Below are 17,042 nucleotides of genomic sequence, written 5' to 3'. Positions count from 1 at the left end.
AACATATGTGCATCTCTTATTACATTGTTCATTACCAAATGTAATGAGGAATTGAGAACACTAATAAATAGAAGCAAGTTTTCCAAGGCACTGCCAGCAGTACATAGCCTCACAGGAAATGGACAGACCTCAGGAAATTAGGCTCATGGCACTGTGCCCAAATCACAGTCAATTCCTGACTGTGGTGCAAAAATGAAGTCATGCTACTGTTCTCATGATCATTGAAAAACTTTTTAAATGTGTTCCTTCACTGCAATTCCTCACATGCAAGTGAAGGATTGTCACAGCATATTGATTGTCTAGATGACTGCATACACTGGAAATCTTATATTCTGGCTTGATCAAGTAGAGTTCTTAAAGGACCTGTTAGTTGTTATACATTAGGGATTTTTTGCCATTTCTGGCACAAGTTTAACGTACTTTACTCCATCCATTAGTTATTTTTGCTGGGATCTTTGCCATTTTTGTGGGTTTATTCCTGCTGCCAATGCTTTACTTCTGCGTTTCTATTATGTTGCTGCATGACATATAAATTGAAATGTACAAAATGAACATTTGTTACCAAATTCTGAACGTACAGGATGCTTCAGATTAGGTTCATGAGAGGTTACCAAATCTAAATGCAGTTTCAATGATACCTGAGGCTTTCTGTCTGCTTGTTGCATCTATACATCCCTCCTCTTGCACCTTGGCATGTTAGAGGGGACTTGCCTTTGTCACATTCCCTTTGAAAGACAAGCTGTCATTGTACCTCCTGCTGCAGAACATCTGGAACATGGACAGCTGTTTCTGCTGAACTGAAAGTTACCATAACATGAAACTTGTATTTTACCAGAACCCTCTAAGCCGCTCCAGGAACATGCACTACACCAGGCAACCTGTATCAAACAAGTGACAAATATGGTATTTGCAAGGCCTTCATCACTTTCTCCATTTGGCAAGGACATTATCTGAACAGGATATAGAGGTCTCATAGGACTTCTTAGGCTTTTAATGAGTGCAAAGCACCTCTAATGGCAACCGAGTACATCAGGGTTCCTCATTGATCAACCTCATGGCTGGTATGTAAATAAAGGGTTTGCACACAATGCTCAGGTAGCACTTTGCCACAAAAAGGATGTCAATGTCTGTTCTCCAAGCATAAAGCTATGACACCATCAGTAAACTGTAGCTCAGGGTGCAGTTTTGGAGATGACAGAGGTTAATAGTTCTTAGGAAACCAGGCTATCCTCTGCATCAATGGCACTGGGAAATCTCTTAACAGCAGAGGGAAGCTATAGGTTAGAGTCCTGAATGTGGTATTTTTCCTCTAAATCACTCAAAGTAAGTGCATCACAGGTGCTGGAGCAGGATGACAGAGCAGACCTTAGAGAAGGTCTTGCACTCTGAGGAAGCACCGTCACATGATTCAGGCACACCACTGACCAACTCCAATACCCACATCTTGGTGGAGCCTCCAAGGGAGACAGCTAGGTTGTCACATAGTGACCAGGAGCAGGTGCGTAGTAGCCAAATTTCTGATGATACAAAGATAGGTAGGAAAGCAAGTTGTGAGAAGGGCACAAAGCAGCTGCAAAGTGATGTAGATAGGTTGTGATTGGGAAAAAAATTTAGTAGATGGAGTATAATGTGGCAAAATGTTACGTTGTCCACTTTGGAGGGAAGAATAGAAAAACAGAATATTATGTAAACAGAAAGTGACTGCAGAATGCTGCAGTACAGAGATATGTTTGTGCCCTCATACTTGAATCACAAAAAATTATGCAGGTACAGCAAATGATTAGGGAAGCAAATGGAATGGTGGCCTTTATTGCAAGGGGGGTGGAGTATAAAAATAGGGAAGTCTAGCTACTGCTGTACAGGGTATTGGTGAGACCACACTTACAGTACTGCATACAGTCTGCTTATTTAAGGAGGGATATACTTGCATTGGAGGCAGTTCAGAGAAGGTACACTTGGTTGCTTCCTGAGATGAAGGCATTATCTTATGAGGAAAGGTTGAGCAGGGTTGGCCTATACTCATTGGAGTTTAGAAGAATGAGAACCTTATTGAAACAAATAAGATCCTGAGGGGGCTCAAGAGGAAGGATGCCGAGGGGATGTTTTCCCTTATGGGAAAATCTAGGACTAGAGGACACAGTTTAAAAATAATGAGTCTCCCATTTAAGACGGAAGGAATATCTTCTGTGGAGGAATATCTTTTCCTAGAGGGTTGTCAATCTTTGGAATTCTCTACCCAGAGAGCAGTGGAAGTTGGGTCATTGAACTCAAGGCTGAGTTAGACAGCTTTTTGATCTTCAAGGGTTATGGGTCAGTCAGCAAAGTGGAGTTAAGGCTACAGTCAGGTCAGCCATGATCTTACTGAATGACAGAGCATGATCAAGAGGCCAAATGGCCTATTCCTGCTCCTATTTCTCATGTTATGTTCTTAACGGTTTCACATTAGTGAAAGTCTGCATAAATTGGCTCTTAATATATTTAAATTATAGCTCCATGGGGGTTCCCCATGCATCTTCACAAATGCTCGGTAAACACTGGATCATGTTGGGTCTCTGATATGCTGGGATTTCTGGGGCATTTAACTCCTTTTCTATACCCAATACTGTCCTTACCTTGTCAGTTAATATTCTGCTCATAAAACCAGTTTAATTTAGCAAACCAAATTAACCTCATGGATGGACAAAGATGACTTCTCACAGATTTCATATTGGTTCAGCTTTATTTTTGTTGAACAGATGCCTAAAGAACAAAAATGGGAAGATAAACAGTTTCCTTGATGTGGACCAAGGAAGCTGGGCTTTGTTGCTAAAATACTGCCTCAAAAATCCATTTCAAAATGATACTCAAAGTAGCACCTTTCACTAAACCAACCAAACTGCACTTGAACTAAAGCCTTCCAGCAGCTGAGCGAAATAGAGCTATTGTTTTTAGTCTTTTTGGCTCCAAAATGAAATACATACACGATGAGCTTATCAGGATAATATTCCCATGTAATTTTTAAGAAAGATAGAAAATGCATTGATTTGGAATGTTCCCAAACTTGGGATGTACCGAAGCACGTAACAGACAATCAAATACTTGAAGTCATGACAGCACAGCAAGTCCTCACAAACAGCAATGAGATGGTGACAAGATAATCTGTTTTTTAGTGCAAGTAGCTTCAGAGATAAATATTGCCCAGGACACCAGGCAGAACTCCTTTGCTCTTCTTCAAAATAGTGCTGTAGGATCTTTAACATCCACCTGAGACAGTAGCTGGGGCCTTGGTTTAACATCTCGTCTGAAAGATGGCACCTCCAACTTTGCAATGATGGAATGCCAGCCTAAATTATTCACTTGAGCCTTGACCCACAACGTTCTGACTCAGAGGTGGTGCCCTACCCGAACAGTTTGACATCATTTGTGTCCAACAGCATTCATTTGCGCTCATTTTATATCAATTGTGCTCAAAACCAATCACTTAGCTATCATTTAACATTATATGTACCATAACTGACATCAAAGTCATCAATTGCCCCAAACCCCAGCACTCAAACATTTGCGATTAGCAACATCATTTAAGCATTCAGACACCAAAAACAGAGTTTATTTTCCATATTTCTGCATTTTGATAGCTTCAATCATCATAAAACTGAGCTAACTTTAGAAAAAGCAGATCCTGTTTTGATGAGTATTTTTATGTTTTTCTTTATAACATATAACTTGTGTAGCACAACCCTTGCCCCTGGGAAGTCCAGGTTTTTTTTTTGGGGGGGGGGGGGGGGGGGGGTGCATGCAGGTGAGTTGAGAGAGGTTGGGAGGCCCCAAAGGTCAGTGAGGCTCAAGGCCTGGGAGATTGGTGAAGCCTGAGGCCTGGCGGGAGGAGTGGGGGGAGTTTGGACATGGAAGGGGTGGGGGGAAGATTTTGGAGGCTGGAGGGAAGGGGAGAGTTTGGACGGCAGGGAGGAGAAGAGAGGGGAGGGTTTAGACCCTGAGACCTGGGGGGGGGGAGGAGCGGATGGGTGGGTGGCAAGTATAGATCCTGAGATTAAAATGAATTAAGAACTGCTGGGGATCAGGTGGTGCTCTCATGCATGTACTGTATAGCAGAACAGGGTTTTTGGATAAAATGAAAAACTGAATAAATTCAGGTATTATTTAAATAATTAATTTTCTTGTATTTTTCAATGCAGATTGCTGAGTGCACTTGAATGCTTTGAGCACGCTGGATATAGGTTTGAGTGCACTGGATAGCTTTGAGCGCACCATCAAATTTGATGTGAAATTCATTCCAAATTAGAACTTCTGATGTCAAACTGTAATTGAGAGCATTGAGAACGCTTGAAAGCAAAAATGATGTTAACATTTTTGGGTAGGGAATAGTGGTATTACTGAGCCATTGCTGACATCTTATAGTGTCTCTCCAAACCGGCAGCCATGGGACAGAATCTGTACCGGGTTTTGAATCTTGCTGGTTTTTGGAGGCAAGGTGATGATTGGCTTCAGCCTCATGCATATTGCAACATGTCTGTCTGTTCTTGAGTGTGCTTATCCTTCCCTTTTGAGGCTTGTTTGGCCCTAGGGTCTGGCTGTTTCCCTCTGCTATGTTGCTTCTGTTCATTCTAACGGTCATGTAAGATATAGTTTCCATGGGTGGTTATAGGTGCTGCTTACCTGTCACTAACAGAGGATACTGCTGGTTTGCCAGTAGTGCTAGTTAGTGGAGGGAGGTATCAATATTTCTTACCTGAAAATTTCATCATTTTTGCTTTCAAGTATACTCAATGCTCTCAATTACAGTTTGACACTAAAAGCTCTAATTTGGAATGAATTTGACATCAAATTTGATACTGCACTCAAAGCTATCCAGTGCACTCAAACCATATATCCAGTGTGCTCCTCATTAACAAGGGCTACCGGCAGCAGGGCTCTAATGGTGAGACTGGCACCATGTTTCAACTAAGGCTCAGGTCAGTCCAGGCTGAGCTGGGTCCAGTAGGGTCAAGGGTCACTCTGACCACTCGAAGTGCAGGACATGACAGGCGCGTGATACTGCATGGAAGCGTTCACTTTAAAAAAAAGTCTGGCTTTCAGACAGCTGGATTTGAGGTACTGTACTTGTATTTATCTTATGAATCACTCATCAAAAGTGCTATACTTGACAAAAAAACATGGTAATGAATTTCATAAATTATATATACCATATCATAAATGGCTTAAGCGCACAATATCAGATTCAGCCTGATCTGTATGCAGCTTCAAGAAACAGAGATGCTATGGTGGTGGGACTTGGTTTGACTCTAATGCTCTCTCATGTTGTGGGTAATTTTAAAATGCTTGAGGTCTACAGCGCTTGAAATCATGAAAACTACTCAGCAGTACCAATGTTCCTGTTAAGTTATGGCTAAGTGTGGCTGTGCAGCAGCCTGGAAGGTACTGCAATGTCTTTTCCTGTGATAAATACTGAGGATGTGCAGCAGTGCAGAGAAGTTCAAAGGTGCCGCACATTTAAAGAAAAACTGGCCACACTCAACCAAATTTTAAGAGAACATTAACCAGTAGATAAGAACATAAGAAATAGGAGTAAGAATGGGCCACATGGCCCCCGAGCCTGCTCTGCCATTCAACAAGATCACAGTTGAATTTCTACAGCAATTTCACTTGCCTGCTCTTACCTACATTTCTCTTGATTCCCTTTGTGCCCAAAAATCTATCGATCTCTGTCTTGAATAGATTTAATTGACTTAGCACCCAGAGCCCTCTGGAGTAGAGAATTCCAAAGATTTGCAACCTTCTAAGTGAAGAAGCTTTTCCTTATCTCAGTCCAAATTGGCTGATCCCTTATCCTGAGACTTGAGCCTGTAGAGAAACACCCTCTCAGCTTGGTCCCCTCATGTAAGTCACTGATGCAGATTGTAAATAGTTCAGCCTCAAGCACTGACCCTTGCAGAATTCCACTAATTACGCCCTACAATGCTGAAAATGACCCTGTTTTTTCCCGTTCTGCCTGTTAACCAATCCTCAGTTCATGCCAACACATAATCCCAATTCTATGAGTACTAATCTTGTGTAACAATCTGCTGTGTGGCATCTGATTGACTGTCTTCTGAAAATCCAAGGGAAGATTTTTCTTCCCGTCGGGTAGGCTGGTCGGGAGCGGGCACGGAGCTGATCGCTGCCTGTGATCGGCTGCGCGCCATTTTACATAGGCGTGACACACGCCTGGTAGCGCTCAGTGCTACCTGTGCGGGCAGGGGAAGGAGGGAGAGTTGGGGCCTGCGCTCTCTTGGGGAAATTTAAGTTTTTTGAGGTCGTAACTATCAGGGTAGATAAGGGCGAACCAGTGAATGTCGTATATTTGGGGCAGAATCTTCTGTTCTGTAAAATGACGTGCGGGTGTGTGTCCCAATGTCACTGCGCATCATTCTGATCTTCTGTTTGGCGGGCGCGCACCGGAGTTGCGCAGAAATCTCCCTGAGACACAGAGCTGCCTCAGGGGTATTAAGTTCAGTGTTAAAGATGGAACAAATAAAAAATATAAAATTATTCAGACATGTCCCCTCATGTGACAGTGTCACATGAACTCGGACATGTTTATGAATTTTCATTAAAATTTTTATTTAATTAATAAACCCCTCATGAAACCTCAATCCCGCCCGTGGAAGAGGTTTCATGAAAAATGCAAAGGCTGCCTGAACTCTTCGCCTGCCCACCAACCTTAAGGTTGTACGGACAGCCCTGACAATTGCTTTAATTAGTTCATTAATTAGTTCATTAATGGCCATAATAGGCCTTTGACAGTTCGGCGGGCGTGCAACTGACTCCGGTGCATGCCTGCCGAACTGAAGATCAGAATGATGCGCGGTGACGTTGGGATGCATGCCTGAATGCACCGCACGTCATTTTACAGAACAGAAGATTCTGCCCCAAATATACTACATTCATTGGTTCCCCCTTATCTACCCTGATAAGTACAACTTCTAAAAACTTAAATATATTTGTCAAGTGCAATTATATTTGTCAAGCAGAATTACCTTTCCATAAAACAGAGTTGACTCTGCCGAATCATTTTGCAATTTTCCAAATGCCTTACCCTTAATAACAGCTTCTACGCCTTTCCCCACTACAGATATCAAGCCAACTGGCCTATAGTTCCTTGTTTTCTCTTTCCCTGTTTTATTAAATGGTCGAGATATTTAATACCTTCCAATCATTCTAGAACCCAAGGAATTCTGAAAGATCAAAAGCAATACATCCTTTATTTCGGTAGCCAGTGCTTTAAAAAGCCTAGGTGTAGGCCATCAGAGCAGGGGATTTGTCAATCTTAGTTATATTGACTTTTCTACCACTTCCTCTTTACTAATATTATTTATTTTAAATTTCCTCATCCACATTAGGTTCTTCATTCCACACAATTTCTGGTGCTTTCTCTATTGTGTAGAGGGACACAAAGGGCTGGATTTTTGTGGAGGAGGTAGGAAGGTCGAATTGGAAAACTTCTCAACTCGGCAGGCCTGTCTCTTTTAATCATGCACCCACCTGCCAAACTTTCATTCCAGAGAGGCTGGGGTGGGATGAAGTCAGGCCGGCCACCTCCAGAGGCAGTTTGGAGGTGGCCATGGAGGCATGTGAGTGCTGAGGCAGGCTGGTTAGAAGGCCCATCTCGGTTCTTTGGGACTTTGGCCCTGTTGCATTAAAGGCTTTTCAGCCTTCTAACCCTCACATGCCCTCACTTCCCCCAGCTATCCCCATGTCCTCTCCATGCCCCATCATATCCCCCATGCCCTCTTCATGCCCCCTTATATGCCTTCCATTATCTCCGTGCTCCTTCCATGCTCCCTGCATCTTCTATGCACTATGTATAGAACCAATGAGCCATACAACAATAGCAAATGCTCATGGAAAAACCTCCCAAAAATATACACAAGAAATCTCTTTTAAAACAGACCGCTGCTTTTACAACAAAAGTGCTAATCAGACATAGCCATTCATAGCATCAAAGCAGAAGTTTTTTCCCACTTCATACCTCCGAATCTTGTCCAAATAAATAGACATTGAAACACAACAAAGAAAAAAATAACTTACTATAACCTCATAAAGATGTCAATCAAAGCTAACATTCCCCCTTAAGATGTATCATCAGACCCTCTACTAAGCTGATTATATCAGTGTCTTGGAGCACAGCCAAGCATTCATAACAAGGCCATCTGGCTCAACAGATGTCTAGCCATGGAAGGGGAATGGGGATAAGAGGGAACATAGGGGATAGGAGGGGGCATGGGGGCAGCATGGAGTATGGGCGGGCATGGGTAAGACCTTTAAATTTACCCATCAAAGTGTTTCCAAATCCAGACTATGGTTTATAACTCCTCTGAGGAGCCGTGAACCAGGGGTCCTCAAGAAGCTGGCCGGACTCCATGAAAATTGTGTGGGGGAGTGTGGGGAAGATATGCCATTCACGTAGTATGCACTATGTGCCGAACCAATGAGCCATTTAAGGGTAATAAAAAGTGTTTGAAATTATCATGAAAAAAAACCCCAAAATACAGGTTGGGAGTGCAGGGTGCAGGCTCAGTACCCAGACCCTGATCCCCGCCCCCCCACTGGCAAAAACTGCCAGAAATGGGAATGGATGTGGGATTCCAGAATTGGGTCCTGCCTGTCATCGTTAAAGGCTCTTGAGTAGGCCTGCCTCCACAAAAGTCTGGGCCAAAGAATTTGTTTAAAGTCTCTGCCATTTTCTGATTCTCCATTAAATTTTCCCTGTCTCTGCCTCTAAGGGATGCATGTTTACTTTCACTAATCTTTGTTTTTACACACTTGCAAAAGCTCTTACATGATGTTTATATATTTTTTGCTAATTTACTCTCATATTCTATTTGCTCCCTCTCATTTGCTGATTTTGCTATTTGCTGATTTTAAAAACCTTACCAATCTTCAGGGGTACTACTCTTTTTGGCAACATTGTAAACTTCTTTTAATCCAATTCTTTAAATCTCTAGCCATGGCTGTGTTATTTTTCCAGTGGAGATTTTATTCCTCAAGGGAATGTATATTCATGGGAGTTATGAATTATTTCTTTAAAGGTTTGCCATTGCTTATCTTTAGATCTAATAACTTTCAATCTAATTTCCAAATCTACCTCAGGCAACATACCCCTTGTACCTTCATTATTGGCTTTGTTTAAATTTAAGGCCCTAGTTTTATACTTAACCACATCATTCTCAGGCTTAGTATGAAATCATATCATGTGATTACTCTTCCACAGAGTTTCCATTACTGTAAAAGTAATAATTAACCTTGTCTCATTACATAATACTAGATCTAAAAGAGCTGTTCCGTAGTTGATTCCTCAATATATTGTTCTAGAAGTCTGCCTCGAATATAATCCATGAATTCAGCCTCCGAGCTACTTTTGCCAGTTTTGTTTACCCAGACAATATGAAGATTAAAGTTCTCAGGATATTGTATTACACTTGTTACATGCTTCTCTAATTTTCCGATTTAAAGTCTGTCTAACACTATGGCCAGGGTTTTCCGGTCAGTGAGCAGGGGGCGTGGCCCGCTCTCTGACGCATAAAACGATGCGCGGTGACATCGGGCGGAACTCCCGATGTCATCGCGCCCCATTTAAATTTTCAAGTAGGCTGTGCGCCTGCTGACCTGTCAATGGCCAATCGAGGCCATTGGCAGAGTCATTGAAGTAATTAGTGGACCTGCCCGTCCAATCTTAAGGTTGACGGGCAGGCCAGGAGCCCCGGCGGACATTAGAAAAAGCATGAAACCTCATCCACGGGCAGGATGAGATTTCATATAGGTTTTAAAAAATGTAATTAAACTGAATTTAAAAGTGATGGACATGTCTCAACTCATGTGACAGTGAGGGGACATGTCAGGGAATTTTCTTTTCTATTTTTAACATTTTTTTTAACTGTAGAGCCTATCTTCGAGGCAGCACTTAGCCTCAGGGAAATGAGTGCGCTCTTTTGTGCGCATGTGTGAAAGAGTGCACTCTTGGGTTTGGGGATTCCACCCCCCCCCCCCGCCGCCCAGGAAGCGCATAGCGCTTCTGTGCGGACGTGCTGAGTGGGCCTTAATAGGCTCGCCCACGTAAAATGGTGGTGCGCCCCCAATCGGGGTCGCCAATCGGAGGCGCGCCTTCACACGGCCGCTCTTCAACTTACCCCCCAACTGGGGGAAAATTCTGCCCACTACGATTACTGTAAAGTGGCCTATAAACTACTTCCTCGAATGTTTTCTGCCCTTTGTTATTTTGTAGGTCCACTCATATTGATTCAACATCCAGATTTTCTAGGTTCAGATCCTTTCTCACTACTACCTTTTTCTCTTTCTTTATTTTCAGAGCTACCTTTCCTCCTTGTCCATTTTGGATACCTTTTGCCTATCAAGCACCCTGGCATATTTGGTTTCCAAACTTGGGTTACCCTGCAACCAAATCTCAATAATGGCTATTAGATCAAATGTATTTGTCTCTTTCTACCATTAATTCATCTACCTTATTACAAATATTTTCTGCATTCAGATATAGTGTCTTCAGTTATAACTTTTTACCATTTTCCCTCGATGTGGATTTAGTTGCTACTGCCTTATTACTGTCATTAAATGCTCTGGGGGTAAAAATTGATGCCTCCGAAACAAGGCATGGTACTTGTAATTAACCCACACCAATTGATTGCAATGCAGGTACCACACCAAGTTTTCGCTGCCTACTGTTTTGCATGATTGCAGCATCCAGCCAGCATGAACTGCACTGTTGATTGGCTGGATGTTTGAGGAAGAGGCCAGTAACATGAGTGGTTACCACCACTTAAAGCTAGCCTGCACTGTTTAAAGCTAGTCTTCACTTCTTAAAGGGGTGGTGCATTGTGGCTGGAGCACATGCAGGGAGTCCTTTACAAGCTGAATCTGACCTGGGAAGACAATATAGAAGAGAGCAGACTCCAAAGTTTTCCAATGTTACACTCAAGGCCTTGGTGGAACAGGTGCAAAGGAGGCCTATGCCCGCAGGAGACCAAGAAGCCATCCAGGCACATGCTCAGAAGACAGTGGGACGAGGCAGTCGTGGAGGTTAATGCAAGAGGTCAAGCTTTGAGGACCTGGATATGCACCATACAATGACTCATCTATCAAATATCAATTAGGATTCATATCAGCCATTTATATCTTTTATATATATATAATATATATATATATATCTTGCACCTTCACACATTTAGCTGCAACAAGTCTCAAACCTCGCACACATTTTCAGCCAAATTTGATTACTGATACAAGCTAACAATATCAACTCATCGTATGGACTCTGGGGGTTAATACCCGGATTCCAAATTGACGGACTGGAGCTAACATAAAACTACTTGATCCAACTACTTGGCTAAATAGGAACAGAAGGCCATTCAGCCCCTCAAGCATGTACCACATTCAATTAGGCCATAGCTGATCTCTATCTTAATGTCATAATCCATAACACTCTTGCACCAAGACAAAAACATTAAACTTACGGTTAACAACCAATGAGAATATGAGCAGAATATAACAGTGCAGCTGAAATAGGCAAAACCCTATTTAGAGAACCATAGCATGAAATAGCACAGGAGGAGGCCATTTGACCCATAGTACCTATGCTGGAAAGGTTATCAACTGAAAATTTTGGCTGGAGTTTCACAACCCTCATGTCTCCCATGTATCCTCCATAGCCACTCACCCAGTATCTACATGGCAGACCTCAGGGTATCTTTGAAATTACATTTAAAAAATAAACTTCTAACAATCTAAAAGGAGTTGTCATATTCAAAGACACTTTGTTCTGAAAAAAACCCCTCATCCATCAAACCCACTCAAAAAGGTGTAAATCCCCTCATGTGGCCAATCTATTGTAAAAACAAGCACTTATCCACTTTCAACATCAAAGTCAGATAATCTTTTCATAGCTTCTTAAAGCAGTCAATCTAAATGTGAAAACAGCCCCTTGCTGGGACAAATGGTTCTGGAGCTTTTAAAACTCAGCCAAGCATTTATAATAATCCCAGGTATCAAAACAAATCCTTGGAAATGTCAACAGTGAAGATCACCGAAACAGCAGATGGCCATTTTTTAAAAGCTGCAACTGCCGTTTCATTTCCGTTTCAAAGCAGGTTGCCTGTGAGTTGATGTAGTGTGGCAGTGCTTAGATTTTTTTTTAAACTTTCAAGAGCAGCATCATTTTTTTCCAAAGCTAACACTAAATTTTGGACATTTAAATCTCAGTCCAAAACACGACAGGAGAGTTTCCCAGCACATTTTTCTACAGTTCTGAATGCATTATGGCACTTGATCCATTGGGAAAAGTACTGTAATGCATGTCAACACTTACACAATGGTGGTCAATGTAATGGTCAACTTACCTTTGCAGAACAGAGCCCTATAATTAATCACTGCAGTAAAAACACATCTATGTTACAATACTGCCTCTAATTCTGGTAACTGGGGGAAAAAAATCTATATTTCGAAGGTAGTCAATGAACGAATTCCAGAAACAAGTGAATTTTTTTGGTTCCCCACCTGATCATGACCCTCTGAGGTTTTGTGACCACATCTCACAAAACAGGCCCGACTCCATAAAAATAGCGGGGGATTCAAAATGCCCACCTGCCCAAACGAGTAGGCAGAGGCAGGATTGTTGAGTATGGGCTCAGTACCTGCATTCTTATGCCAGTGCCATAAATAGCCCACACTGGAATAGGCGCAAAAATCCAGGATTTGAGTCCCACCCTCCATTTTTATATCCTCTCACCTCCATTCCGACATGGACGAAGGCAAGAAAATCTGGGCCACAACTCTGTTTCTCTCTCCATAGATGCTGCTTAACTTGCTGAGTGCTTCCAGCACTTGCTGCTTTTAAAAGGGAACTCTATCAAAGATCTATAATAAAATATTGCTGTTAATGAACCAACGTTAAATCTTAGGACTTTGCTCCATTGTAATTTGCTTCACCATTGTTATATTGAAAAACAAAACAGGTAATGGGTATATCTGACAAAATGGCATAGAACACAATTATATGAGACATACAGAAATCTTTCAATCTATAGTTTCAAATACAGGTAATAGGGTGATGATCAGATTTTTCAATAAATTGAATGTTAACTATGTAAGGGTTGGATGCTCTGTTATTAAATGATTATATTTTAATTTTGTTTTGCTGCTATGGTGATCCCAACATAACCTGACTATGACCCAAGTCAATTTATTGCTGTTTAAGATCAATCAGTTTTCATATCCCAACAATATTTTAACCTATGCTTAATTAACCATGATCCCATGGTTGTCAAATCATAATCATGGAAATCATGAAAATATGCTATACTATGTACTATTTCTGTGATAGCACTGTATAACCAATGTTACTTCTTCTGCTTCCATCTTAATGCAAACCAGATTGTCTAACCTGACTCAAACAAACTTAACAGCAACTAAACTTTCGTCTCGAAGTTTATTACTAAACACATAAAAGTGTTAACATCTGCCACTCCAATAATAAATTATGTTTCTGCATTCTGTCGATACTCCTGAATATTCATTTTTCATGTACTGAATAGTGAATTAGATAATACTGAGGCATATAAACTAGGAGCATCTCAGATTTGACCTCTCATCTATGTCGAATTGGCTGATCTGAGGCAGATTAACAGTATCAATCGAGCTTTTGGTCTTAACATCTCCTGTAGTCGCTTCCCCCATAAATGGAAAAAAAACACAATGCATAAGTATTATCCATTGTTTAAAATATTACACACTTACCCTGGCACAGGTCCACCTCTGTCAAGATTATAAATTTGTCTTGGGTTGAGGAGATATTGAAATTTTCGGAGAACTCTGTCAAAAAGAATATTACGGAAATCATTCTTAATTTTCAAGAAACAAAGCATTTTGCATGCAAGCTGTACTGCAATCTATATATTTCATCCTAGGTACAACACCAACTTTTATTCGTGTAGCACCTTTAACATAAAAAGTTCCAGGGCGCTTCATAGGAGCATTATAAAGCAATATTGACACCAAGCCACATATTAGGGCAGATGTCCAAAAGCTGGGTCAGAGAAGTAGGTTTTACAGAGCATCTTAAAGGAGGAAAGAGAGGTAGTGAGGCAGGGGCTTTGGGGTAGGGAATTCCAGAGCTTAGGGCCTAGACAGCTGAAGGCTCAGTCGTCAATGTCAGAGTCATAACGGCACAGGGGGTGGCAAATCAACCCATCAAATCTATGCTGGTTCTCTGTAAAGCAATCCAGTCAGTCCCATTCCCCCACTCTTATCCCCATAGCCCTGCAAGTTTATTTCCCACAAATGCCTATCCAATTTCCTTTTGAAATTGCTAATCGTAGCCAGAGAGTTCTAGGTCATTAACACTCACTGCGATAAAAAATTCCTCTTCACTTCCTCATTGTATCTCTTGCCCAAAGTTTTAGATCTGTGTCCCCTAGCCCTTGCACAATCAGCTGAGAACAGCTTTCCTTTGTTGACCTTATCTAATCCTGTCATAATCTTGTACACTTTTATCAAATCACTCTTCAAACTCCCTTGCTCCTTAACTAACCTTGTAGCTAAATTCCCTCATCCCTGGAACTATTCTGGTAAATCTCCTCTGCACCCTCCAAAGAACCTTGCATCCTTCCTAAAGTGTGGTGATCAGAACTCGCAATACACTAGTTGTGGCTTAATCAGAGCTTTATAATATATATCATATATACCTATATGTTTCAGAAAAGTAAGAGTCTGAGCATTGACCCTTGGGAACACTACCAGCTACCATCCTCTAGTCAGAAAACATCCCCGTCCCGTCCCCATCCCCAACGCCCTGGGAGACCGCAAGCAGTGTTGACACAGTTTGCTTTTCAGGCTCCCTGCTTGGTGACCACCTCACCTGGTGCTGGTTGAATACAAGTGGGGGTGGGATGAGGCCCTTGAATGGGCATTAATTGCCCACTTCAGGACCTCAGCTGACAGCAGGGCACCTTCCCACCCCAGACTTAACCGGGGCCTCTAATGGGTCCTCACACGGCACCCACCCCTCCTGATTAAATGCCACCCCCCCCGCCTCCAAACTCAGGGGAGGGAATTTATATTCCATCTATGCATTGTAAACCTGTGTTTGAACTCCTCACAGTTCTTCTTAGTCTGCTCCTATCTAATATGGGTACTACTTCCTTCTCAAGCACTACCCAACACTCTCACTCCTTAATGCACCTTGTTCCTCTGTTCTACTTCTATAAGCTGGTGTGCACCCCTCTGCAATTTAGTTCAATTCCCTCCCCAACCACACGAGTGAATCACCCCATGAAGACACTGGTCCCAGTCATTTTGAGATGCAACTGTCTCTTTTGACAAAGTGCTCCCGTCCCAGAACCTGTTCCAATGCACCAAGAATCTGAAGTCCTCCCCCCTGCACCATGCCTCAAGCCACGCATCAATTCCCCCCATCCCCCATTTTCCTATTTTTAATTTTTGTTAGTACACAGCACAGGGAATAATCCAGAGATTATCACCTTCGATGTCCTATTTTTTAACTTCCTCCCTAGCTCCTGAAAGTCTGAGCATAGAACCTCAATACCTGCCCTCTCCATCTTGTTGGTACCGAATTGTGGGCCGATTAAAATCGGGATGCTGAAGGGGCCGGATTTAGATAAGCATGACTACCTTGGAGGCTTTGGGGCTGGAGGAGATTACAGAGGTAAGGAAGAGAGAGGGGATGGAGGGATTTGAAAACAAGGATGATAAAATCATGTGTTGCTTAACCAGGAGCCAACGTTGTTCAGTAAGTACAGGTGATAGGTGAATGGGACTTTGGCCCAAATTTTCACCATGACAAAGCCTCACTGTCATTGCGAAATTCCCGAAAATGACCAAAAATTCTAAGACCCGCCCCAGACCCGGAATTTCCTATCTTTGCAGGGGCACAACTGGAGTCAGACTGGGGTTCACACATGCGGGATTCGAGGAGGCAGCTGGCCATTTAAATCACCAGGTACCTCCAATGAAGTGGAATTTTGGAAGAACAAATGTGTGGAATCCAGAGTTTGCAGATTAGAACAGGTGAGATTTTTAATGATAGCCAGGGTACCCCTTTGGAGAGGTAAGGTATCCCTTTAGATAGGGTCCCAGGACACTTTTGGGAGAGGTAAGGCACCCTTTGGGATAGTTAAAAGTGAACTTTTTATGCACAAACTCATTGGAACTGCCCAGCTGTCAAGGGACAGCCCAGCTGTCCAGCAAATGTCCAGGAGCTGCCCAGCTGTCCAGGAATTTTTTTTTTTTACTTGTTCATGGGATGTGGGCGTCGTTGGGTAGGTCAGCATTTATTGCCCAACCCTAACTGCCCTTGAACTAGGTGGCTTGCTAGGCCATTTCAGTGGGCATTTAAGCTGTGGGTGTGGAGTCACACGTATGCCAGACCAGGTAAGGGCAGCAATTTCCTTCCCTAAACGACATTGGTGAACCAGATGGATTTTTATGATAATCAACAATGGTTTAATGGTCATCATTAGACTTTTAATTCCAGATTTTTATTGATTTCAATTTCAACCATCTACCGTGGTGGGTTTCGAACCCAGGTCGCTGGAGCATTATGGTGGGTCTCTGGGTTACCTGTCCAGTAATACCACTACCCCACCACCACCCCACATGACCAGCTGTCAAACCTGTCAAAGATATCCAAGAAGCCTCAAAGCTGTTAAAGTTGTCAAAGATATCCAGAAAGTCTCAAAGCTGTCAACGTTGTCCAGGAAGTGCCAAACCTGTCAAGGAACTGTCCAAGGATACTAGTTGGCTTGGGGGGGAAATGGTGGTGGGGGCATGCATTGGTATGAGTTGGCACAAGGTTGTGAGGGGCCATGGGGAGTGGGTAGAGGGGCACTAAGTTGGTATAGGCATATGGAGGGCATGGGTGGGGCATAGGGAGTTTGTGGGATGGGGGGGGGGGAGGTGGGAGCTGAAGGGGTGTTTTTGTTTTATTATTATTTTTTATTTATTTCAAGACAGTGCACCCCGACTCCTATCTTACCTCACTC

The 17,042-nt window shown here is 42.5% G+C and overlaps 1 protein-coding gene across 9 annotated transcripts in view; it reads right to left on the bottom strand.

Annotated features, from left to right (window-relative positions):
• Positions 1 to 17,042, bottom strand: part of LOC144686492 (diacylglycerol kinase beta-like) — a 691,325-nt gene that overhangs the window by 254,050 nt on the left and 420,233 nt on the right. For all 9 annotated transcript variants that reach the window (XM_078551766.1, XM_078551771.1, XM_078551773.1 and 6 more), the window contains one exon: positions 13,780 to 13,854. In XM_078551766.1, the coding sequence (XP_078407892.1) occupies positions 13,780 to 13,854 (75 nt within the window). The remainder of the gene's footprint in view (positions 1 to 13,779; positions 13,855 to 17,042) is intronic.

This window comes from Cetorhinus maximus, chromosome 11 (assembly GCF_964194155.1).
Source record: "Cetorhinus maximus chromosome 11, sCetMax3.hap1.1, whole genome shotgun sequence".
Taxonomy (NCBI): Eukaryota; Metazoa; Chordata; class Chondrichthyes; order Lamniformes; family Cetorhinidae; genus Cetorhinus; species Cetorhinus maximus.
Note: the sequence above shows the minus strand (reverse complement) of the source record. Positions and strands in the feature narration are given on the sequence as shown.